At 32.1% G+C, this 11319-nt stretch overlaps 1 protein-coding gene across 1 annotated transcript in view; it reads left to right on the forward strand.

Annotated features, from left to right (window-relative positions):
* LOC117123664 (ectonucleoside triphosphate diphosphohydrolase 4-like) overlaps positions 1–9137 on the forward strand; it is a 13099-nt gene extending 3962 nt beyond the window's left edge. The window contains exons 5-9 of the mRNA XM_033269663.1: positions 1261–1430; positions 2262–2592; positions 2875–2957; positions 5112–5273; positions 6704–9137. Of these exons, the coding sequence (XP_033125554.1) occupies positions 1261–1430; positions 2262–2592; positions 2875–2957; positions 5112–5273; positions 6704–6956 (999 nt within the window). The 3' untranslated portion in view covers positions 6957–9137. The remainder of the gene's footprint in view (positions 1–1260; positions 1431–2261; positions 2593–2874; positions 2958–5111; positions 5274–6703) is intronic.
* Positions 9138–11319: the final 2182 nt, after the last annotated feature.

Genomic DNA, 11319 nt, shown 5'->3' on the forward strand with positions numbered 1-11319 from the left:
CCACTGATATTGAATACATGAATGTAAATTTAACCATGGTAAAAGCAGATAATTTATCTTTATGTTACTTATTATTATTTGCTCATTGAGGTCATTGTGGCGATTCATAATTGAATTGCAGTTGAACTCATACTCTAAAAAACATATGATTGTGCTTGAAGTACTTTAGCCACCTTTGCTCGATTTTCATATTTACCATACTAACTTCTAAAGCCCTGTCTGCACTATCAAATTGTATTTGACAAAAACGTGGGACATGCCTAAATATGGTCATGATGACATCATATCATGACCATATATAGGCACATCATGACTATATATAGGCACATCATGACTATATATGGATACATTTTTTTGTCAAAGAAAATTTGATATAATACTGGACAGAAATTTATTAATGTTGTTGAGAATAAACAACTGTAATTTGATTAAAATTTTAAATTATGTGAAGAATGAAATCTAATGGGCTATCCATTTTTGGCTTGCTGTAATTATATTTTATAAGAATTATCATTTTACATGATTAATTAATTTACCTTTTTGCTGACTATTATTCAGTAGTAAGATGTAAGGTGATTTGAAGAAAAGGATTATTTGCAGCTCTTGCCTATCAATTAATTGTACTCAAACACCAGCTATATATTTTAATTAGAACATTAAAATTATTACTCAACACTGAGTGACACTGATTTTTTTTATATATATATGTTTGCCTTTGCATCTCAAAAATGAGATCTGAATTTTGTGCATTGTTTGGTGGTTTATATTGTATGGTACACCCACATTGATATTAGCATTCTACACTTTTATCAATCCTTTATGGCACTGTTGTTTATCTACAAAAGTTTAATTTATAAATGCCTTGTTCCTTTTTTTTATGATTGTAATGTGTATTTGGAAATATCTACCGAAAGGCTTTTGATGAGTAGCAGCATAGAAGTAGAATTTGAATAAACTCTAATACAATAAAATTAAATGAAATTAAAAATGTTGCATTACATAAATGAATACATTAAATCTAACAACACTCATTGACCAATATATATGGTCGCAATATGAATTATTCATTTATGCAAATTTACATGTTCTGACAATTATTAACCAAAACCTATTATTACTAAAATCAGAGTTTAATAGATTAGGTCTTGTTGATTTTCATTGTAGATTAAATGCATGACTTGTATTGAATGAACACCAATCAAAATTCTATGCTGAAATTCTGAATTTAATGGAAATTGTTTTTGAACTTTTATATTTTAGGAGGAAGAGGCAAAATCATTACTGGCGGAGTTCAGCCTGGGCTGCGATGCACATCATATGGAGCATAAGTACAGGGTCTATGTTACAACATTTCTTGGTTTTGGCGGTAACGCTGCAAGAAGTCGTTATGAAGATATGCTAATTAAATCTATGTTGTTGAGTAATAGAAGGTAAGGTTAATAAATATGGATGTCAATCAGGTTTTCTTAATATATTTTACCTTAGTTTAATTTAGCTTAATTTAGTTTAATCCCAAAATTATTTATTGTTATAATTAAACATCCATCATTTCAGAGACAAATATTCATATTTATTAAACATCTGTTGAAGTAGTGTGAACCTGTAGAATTGTCTGAAAGCATTTTAAGAGTTGTTGGATTGATTTGGATTTATTTGGTTTAAACACCAAGGATAACCCACGAAAGTTTGAAGAAGACTTATTTCCAATGGGGTCCTCCTGGTGGTGATTGGGCAGTACATCGTTAGATAATCCCCTGCTCTTTTCCAAAGAATGTACTGCGTTCTTAAACCTGCACATGGGCCATAATGCACATGGGATCAACGGCTTAAAGTTAAACGTCTCATCCGAAAGACAGTGCGCTATCGTAACATGCATTTCAGTCCTCCAGCTTAAATACAATTCCCATCACCAGCGATGGGAATTGAACCGGGGACCAAGATATCTCCACAGTTCAGCGCACACACAGTCCTGTGTCCAAAAGTCCTGTTTCTTTAACTGCTTTGCATATTGTCATGTACAGTCTTTTATTTATTCTCCAAATTGTTAACAAACTTGTTGATCAAGTTGCAGATTTGTAAGAACAATATTAAATCAAAAACTGAATGTAAAATTGTACTCGTATGTTTATTTATTCATAATTCAGACATTGTAATTTAAGAATAATAAATAAAACACATTCTAAAAAATGTGAAAGTCTTTTTTATTGAGCATAAATCACAATTATTATTTGCACTAAAATGTAGTTTCTATTTGATTACAGTTCTTTGACATCACTAGGCCTGAGTCCTGTCTCGCCAATCCTGGACCCATGCCTGCCCACGGAAATGCAGAGCACTATAAATTATAGAGATAAAATATACCACCTACAAGGAACAGGAGACTTTACAACATGCCACCAAGTAATTCAGCCATTACTGAACAAGACTGTTCCTTGCCAAAAACAACCCTGCTCTGTCAATGGAATATTCCAACCAGATATAAACTTTGCAAACAGTGAATTCTATGGGTTTTCGGAGTACTGGTATTGTATGGAGGATGTTTTACGCATTGGAGGGCCTTATTCATATGAAAGATACCATAAAGCAGCTGCAGTAAGTTAGCCTGCATTTATAATCTATTTCTTGAATACTTAACCAAGATAAAATTACTTTTGCCATTGCTTATCTCAGAAATAATTTTGAAAAAACGTCTAGTTCAGGAGTACCGTAAATTAAGAATAAATACCATGTATGCCTCCTCATTTATTTATCGCATTTCAATTGATTTGACAGAATTTTCAACACTAGTTTTTTACTAAAAAGTGCCTCATTAGTAAAATAGACGATTGTTATTAAAATGTTTATAGAATTCCTTTTTCATTTTGTCATTTTCAGGATTTCTGTGCTACACGGTGGTCTTTAATAGAAGAACATAGAAAAAAAGGACTTTATACAAAGGCAGATGAACATAGATTAAAGTAAGGTTGATGGAAATAAAGACATTTTTTTCTTTATAGACAATTTGTAAAATTTGTCAAATCATTCACTCATATTGGCATCTCATTTTGCATCTTATTTTGTTTTATTGTATTCCAAACATAAGTTAATAGTCTACATAAAATGGCATAGAAGAATTTTTGTACAGGGTGTCCCAAAAATCTTGATGTACATTTTTAAAGCTTTATATCTCCAGAAAAATAATTTGCATTCTAAAATTGAAAACTCATTTTGGTTAGATAAAACTTGTAGAATTATTTTAGTACCATATATGTGGTGGACGACGAGAGTTGCTGGTACCGGGTTACCGGGTAGCACAGACACGAAGGGACCCTTAGGGGCGAAGAAAGTCATTGATCGAGTTCCTAGTCCACACATCAAGCGCCCTGAGCATCTTGCATTAGATGGATATGTGCGCTATATAAAACTACACTATTATTATTATTATTACAGTTTTACATTACAAATTATTTTACTGTAGATTTGAAGCTTTAAAAGGTATCACTTAGGACATCCTGCAGCTTGAGTAGGAAAGAAGTACAATTTTCTTTGTGGAGAATAACCTGATAAACAAAGTAATAACAATGGCCACCAATAATAATAGTATTAACTAATAATATTAATGTTCTATTTAAAATGAATTATTACTTTATTTTATGATTTGCATCCTGTCATTCTGGTCTGTATTTTTGCTAATTTGAAGTTTCTGTTTCATTTTGAAAGAATTTGATGCACTTATGCAGTATGTTCTCAAGATTGTTGATATACTTATTTAAGAAATGCACTTCCATAGAAGTTTGTGTTTCTATACTCTGTAAAGTGGTGCATCTTAGGCATGATTTTATAAACTAGAACACAGACTATTATTTTTTTTTGATACCCTTTCCAATATTTTCATCTGGATAGACTGTAGAGAGTTACAGTATTCTTATGTCAATTCAATTATATACATCCTATTATTTTAATAATATTTTAATTGATAGAATTTCTATTCGGTTTGAAAGATTTTGAAGGGGAAGTTAATTTGATTTTTTGAATGAGCAATTCAAATGCTTTGATTGAAATTTTTTATAGGGGTTTTTCAAAATGTTGTTTTGTAAGAGTACCGTTTGATTACCAACTGTGATTTAATGCCTCATTTATTGCCACTTTCTGATGTAAGAGTCCTAGGTTTATATCCTTTGGAAACACCAGGAATTTTTCTGACAACTGGAGCTGTAATTTGGTGGGTGAAGATGCTTGCCTTCCAATTATAGGGTCCTGGGCTCAATTCCTCTTGCTGGGCTCAATTCCTGTGGTCATGTGAAACTATCCTGCAACACTGACTGGAATTGAACCCAGAACCATGTGATCGGAAGGCAAGCACCTTAACCACCAAGCTATTCAACTCCACTCGACTTATTTATGTTTGTTGTAAAAAAATAAATGGATTGCCACTTAACTAAGTTCACTATTGGCATATTTTTAGCACTTGTGCCTAAAAATTAATGTGTTAACATATTAATTGATTTAAAAACAACTGAACTCCTAAATCTCATTATGAACCTCATGCCATCCCTTAGTTCTTCTTCTCGTGCATGCATTGTAAATCATAATATCGATTTACAATTGCAGGTATGAAGCATTACTGTGGTTTCGCACAAATATTAGGGTTACTTGCAGGGAGGGCCATGTGACAATTACTTTAAATCCTCCCCCTTAGTTGGCAAATTTACTTGATGTTGGAAGTGAAATTTTTTTTAAATAGCAATAGTCAAAACTTACTCTTGGATGTCAAAAAATTAAAAATCATTATAATTAATTATTTCACTATAATCAGCACTTTTACATTATACATATTTTACATCACGTATAGTAGTGCATTTGCAATTTTTTACATGGACGATTAATTTTATATATTTGTCTATTCGTGATTGTTGCATTTGGTGTGTCCTTTTTTTAATTTTATGTTGTTAATTATTTGGTTTGAGTGTAGTATATATTTTAAACATTCAGGACTTTTTTACACGTTTTAACAACTATTCAAGCTATTCAGTTTTTTACTGTTATAAACTTGACTGTCTTTATGTTCATATTTATATTTGTTGAATAAAAGATAGCGAAATATAAAAATCATATTATGCTTCTCCCAACAGATATCAGTGCTTCAAGTCAGCTTGGATGATGGCTGTATTACATAATGGATTTAAATTTCCTAAAGATTATAAATATTTTAGAACAGCAAGTCTTATACATGATAAAGAAGTTCAGTGGACATTAGGTGCAATTTTACATAGAACGAGGTATCTACCCCTCAGGTGAGTCTTACTGATTATTTTTCTGTATTTCCCTCTTTTATGATTGTCTGCTTTCTCACCCTCTCATGTTGTATGATAATATACAATTAATGAATGTCTATGAGTGCAATGGGAAGAATATTTTCATGAGTTGAAATATTGACTGTTCCATTCAACGAGGCGGAGCCGTGTTGAATGAAACAGTCAATCTTTTAACTCATGAAAATATTCTTTCTATTGCACGAATACAAAACATTCATTATTTGTTTTATAACACACCTAAATAGATAGGTTCGGCCTAGGCCTAGGTAGCCTGGCCTAGGCCTATCCTCTGCGCAAAACCTACCTGGGGCTACACTAGAAATCGGTCAGCGCATATTTTTGGAAAATAGGGGCCTAATTCCACACAGATTTTGCACAAGTTTGAGCTAGTTTTTGAAGTATTATCCACATAATTAGAATACTTTAAAGCTGTTTACAGTAAACAAATTCTCCGATACATTGCACACCGCTAAGACAAGTTCTCCAAGTTGTAGGCTTAGTAATAGAGGTTATAGGTGACATCACATCGATTCATGGATCCTGCGTCTTTTTAACTAATCAAAATATTGTATTAGGTTGAAGTCATTTCGTATCCATAGGCAACATGCAATGGACAAAAAAAAAATGCACAATGGAACAAAATTTCAACGATGAGCGATGAAATTGGCAAAATAATTAATGTCACGTGGTACGAAATTAACCAATCAAATGACTGGGATCTATCTAGGTGTGTTGTAATAAGTAATAATTTAATTTCAAAAACAGGTTTCATAAAAAAAAAAGAAAACAGACAGCACACAAACAATATAAATCAGTACAGTACTGTATTTTGAAATATGAAACTTGAAATTTATCTTAATTGAATCGATGTAAATGAAATTTAATTCATTTCGCACATAGGGTCAATGATTTATTATATACTTGGTCTTCTCAAGATCATGTTTACATTGAATTAATTCCCACCAAGGGTAATTGTACCCTAGCCAAATCTTCCTGTTCGGTCACAAGATCTGATTTTGTACGCTGTAAGTTTTGATATAGTAAGACTTTGTGTCTGCATGGTCAGAAGTCTTCTCACATGCATGGTCAGTCAAAACGTTGTGGGAAAAATGCAGCGAAGTTTGTGGTGCTGTATAAGCAAGATTTAACAAAGTCGTGCTGTCCACAATGGACTGCATGGGAAGTTAGTCTGGTTTTTGCTTATTTTGCAACGTTCGCTTGGTTATAATCTCTGCGCAGCTTGGGTAATTTGACCAAGGAGGATGTTATGCATGGATTTATGCACTGGATTTGTTTTGTTTATGTACAAGAATCGTCTACTCTGTTCCGAACATGGCTTAAGACATCACATTGTTAATATCCTGTGGCGGGCTGTAAATTTAAATCCATTTTTGTGTATTGTTTTTTAGAGAAATACAACAAGGGTCATTCCAAAAAAATTACCAGCCACCCTGGATTCCTGTGTCTGTGGTCTCCTACGAGTATCTGCTCATTCTCTGCTTTATTATTGTACTTACTGCAATCCTTCTATTTCTTCGACGATTGCGTGGTATGACGCGAGGGCGTGTAACGCTTAAAAGAGTGCCCACTATGGCTTACTACATGACGGAAGAGGGACAACAACAGGATGGGATTCATGAAGAGTACTTTAATGAACCTTGAACTTTCATTAAATGTAGTTCAAGGTTCAATGAAGGGTAGCTTACTTTGAACCTTGAACTTTCATTTAACTTAATTCAGAGTTCAATGAAGAGTACTTTAAACCTTGAACTTTGATATTAAAATTCAGGGTTCAATGAAGAGTAACTTGAACTTTGAACTTCCATTAAATACAGTTCAAGATACAATGATGAGTACTTTGAACCTTGAACTTCTATTAAATACAGTTCAAGGTTCAATGAAGAGCAATTTGAACCTTGAACTTCCATTAAATAAAGTTCGAATTTAATGAAGATTACTTTGAACCTTGAACTTCCATTAAATAAAATTCAAGTTTCAATGAAGACTACAGTACTTCGAACCTTGAACTTTTATTAATAAATAATATTTGTAATTACATAATGCTTTCTTAATTTTTAGGAATTCCTTATTTGGATCATACTTTAAAATACTTAATGATGATATCTTGTGAAATAGTATCGACAAAATAGAAATACACTATGTCCTGTTTTCGTCCAATCTAATGACAAAGAATATCTATTGGACAAAATAAATTCAGAGATGATTTCAATCTGATTTTTTTTTCTACCTTGTCTTGAATAATTAGGAAAAATGGGAGAAAACTTTTTTTTAACTCCAAAATGTTTATACTAACTCACTATGTATTGTGAAAACATAGGCTATAATAAGCATCATATTAATGTTTACAATATATACAAACCACACACAAACATAGCGGTTCTGGTCTTGGAGTGTCTTCAGTATATTTATTCTCTATTTAAACCACACCCATTTTGTAATAAAGTGAAAAGTTATGGCTGAAGATTTTTTTACTGTGTACAACATAATAAGTATAGATCAGATCATGTGGTTCAACACAAACTATTGTTTAAAAGACAATATATTTTTTGAGTGCTTAATATGTATATTTGGGGATTAATAAATGTTCATTATATTATGTGTATTTGTATAATAAATATTATACTGCGTTATTTGTGTGGATATTTCTCGTAAGAATATCCAGTTTCAGAATAATCCTTTTTAGAAGGATTGTTGGAAAAATTAACTATTTAAGGGGTCCCAAGTTGGAAGATGCCACTTCAAGGTGATCTGTTTAAATGAGCTATCTTAACACATCTTAAGGGTTATATGCACCGGGATATTAACATGAGGTGCTAAGGTTGGGGTGAACAATGGGGAAGTTAGTGAATATTACTTGGGTGGTTCAGGTGTAATGTGATGAGTGTAATTTTTTATTTTTTTAATTTTTTTTTTGCTCATCAGATTTTAAGTGGCACCCATTGCATACTGTATGTATTTTTATTATTAGCTGTGTTGTCAGATTTGTGTTTTTACGAGATGTTTATTTTTAATCGTCTGATTGTTCCAAGATTGTTAATTACGCAAAGGTGAAAGTAAAAGCTAAAACATTTACAGTTTCAAGTAAATTCATAATTAATGTATTGTTTGTATAATCATGTTTACATTACTTGTAGAAATTAATTACTGAGCATTTTTATGTACTGCAATATAAATCTAGAGATTTATAAGGGAACAAATATAAAATGCAAACAAATCAATTACACATCCTCATGTAAGTATTGCAAAATAATCGTAGTGGAACTAAACATTTTTGCCCTTGTGCAGAAGATTATTTTTGTTTGGAAAGGCGACGATCTTGACCAATGAGGGGGTGTACACAGATGTACTGTATTACATATAAGCATACAGTCTTCTGTTGCAATGTATGATAGTTCAAATATTATATTGTTATGGTTTCAGAGAATTGTTTAAAATTGTTTGATCTGAATACGTTTTTATTTATGGTTTTGTAGTCTTTTGCCATCTGCGATTTAAAATTTGTTTGTGGGGGTTGTGGAGGAGGAAATGGTCTGCATATTTTCATGGGATTTTTCTATTATATCTGTTTGATGTTTTTTATATTTGTATATTTGTGGGTTTTTTAAAAGTCATTTTATGGATTTTATTGTCTTTCTTGAATGATAGGGACCTAACTACAGTAAGGAGAAGTTGTGCAATGTATTAAGAGATACTTTGTCTTATATTGGTTTTTTTTTTATTCCTCTGTTCTCAGTTTTTCTTTTAAAACTCAAAATGTATCTCAAATATCATTAGTATACATCATGTTTCATAGACTTGAAATAAAAATTAAAGTAATGCATACGTTTATAATTGTCATTAATTGGAATGGTTGATACATCAATCATGTGGCATGACTTCTTATGTTGACCTCATGATTAGAAGGAGCTCTTGGTTTTCGCGACGATGTGAATATGGTGAGCCGACTTGTCAATTATTCGTAAATAGAGATATCTTGGTTTTAAATACAGATATCTCCACCTATATAAAATAGAGACATCTATTTTAAATTGAGATATCACTTGTTTAAATTAGTTATCTCTATTTATTAATAGAGATCTTTATTTAAAACTAAAATATATCTATTTAAAACTAAGATATTTCTATTCAAAACTAAAATATAACTATTTAAAATAGAGATATATCTATTAATAGCGATATCTCTGTTAATAGATATCTCTATTTTAAATAGGGATATCTATTCATAACTAGTAATATTATTTATTTATTTATTTGTTATAAAATAGGCCTACTCAAAATGCAATAAAAGTTGAAATACTTTTGAGTTTACTATAGGAATAAATACAAAACAAGAATATCAAATACCACAGTAATAAACACCAAACTTTAGGCCTATCAATTCAATTTAATCTATATACATTAATTAATTATTATAAATCTATATACATGAAAATTGTTATTACTTATTGATTATTTAAATATATATGTACAATTAGAGATTTAAAAAATCATTTCTTCATATTATATATTCATTGAAATTAAAAATATACTATTATAGGCCTAACAACTACTTGATTCAGAATTGTAGCTGCTCTGGTCGTTCAGCAAATGAATTGCAATTGGTAGTGTTGAGTTGGATAAACGGTTGGTTCTGCACCGATGTCACAAGGCTCTTTCCAAATTTAACCAGGAAGTCTGTAGCGATGGTAAAGCTGAGTATCATGTTCAGTGCGTCTTGATATCCATGGTAGTGTTTGTATCCCAGGATGATCTTGGTAGCCCTTTTCTGGACAAACTCCAACTGAGTACACTGCTTCTTCGTAATGGAAGAATGCCAGAGTGGACTAGCGTATTCTAGGATGGGTCTTACATAATTTATGTTATATAAGTAAATACAAGATCATCCCGCGGCAAGGAGCACCTCGTCTCAGAACATACAACATGTACATACGACGGGAGGATTTGTAAACCATTTCCTTTACTTGGGAATCCCATTTCATATTATTTTCTAACAGAACACCAAGCAATTTAATAGTTGACTTTACTTCAACACGTTATTTCCTAACGTTAATGGAATAATGAGAGGTTTATCATCCTCTTTATAGCGAGATATCACAGTAGGAAAGCAATGTTGATAATTGTTCATAAGGATGTTTTTAAAGTCAATAGCTGCCTGTTCTGGATTATAGGTCGAAAATGCATTACTCCAGTCAAACTGAGTAAGAATTTGACCAAAATTTCGTAAGCAGGATTCCTTGATGGTTTCTAACAACTCTCTTAGATAAGGAAAATTTCATAGCTACAGCTATTTTTGGCTTCAAAAGAATTCCAGACTGCTCACAGGCTAAGGGCGGAAGTTTAATTGGGGATTGGTATACATCCGAATTAGGCCTACTAAGGATAACTTTGTCAAGACAAGCTCTACCTCGCGTGGCAAAGTTAACGACTTGAGTAAATGATGTGTGAAGTAAAAGTGGATTAATGTCAAAGTCATTAAAAGTCGCTCAGAATGAAGAATAGGCCATTGTCTCTGGAGCTACGGACATCATCTACTTTAGAACATAAATATTCTAAAAGCTCCTGTTGCTTATTACTTTTAGGAGGATATTAAACCACACACACAAAGATTGAATGACAGTTTGACACCTTCACTTCAACCCACAGACATTTAATACAATTCGGACAACACAAATCCACATTGTAGTTCCATCTGTTAGCTAAGTACAATGCAACACCACCTCCTTTCCTTTCCCTATCATTGCGAATACACGAATAACCAGCCACATCAGAGCATTGTGATTAAAATCCATGATGAAACCAAGTTTCATTCACTTCAAACTCGTCAATTTTGTTGCAAAGTGAACGAGCGTTAGCCAAGAAAACCGTTAGAATCTCCTTACTCTTAGATTTATAGGGGATTGGAACTAACAATCTACTCCTGAACAAATTTACCCTAGACCCAAAATATCTTCCTATCTGGACAGGGATTTTTTGTGCATATGTCGCTTAGCACGGCGTCCTCTTC

Source organism: Anneissia japonica, unplaced genomic scaffold (assembly GCF_011630105.1).
Source record: "Anneissia japonica isolate Jap-2015-1 unplaced genomic scaffold, ASM1163010v1 scaffold287714_len2871179_cov188, whole genome shotgun sequence".
Taxonomy (NCBI): Eukaryota; Metazoa; Echinodermata; class Crinoidea; order Comatulida; family Comatulidae; genus Anneissia; species Anneissia japonica.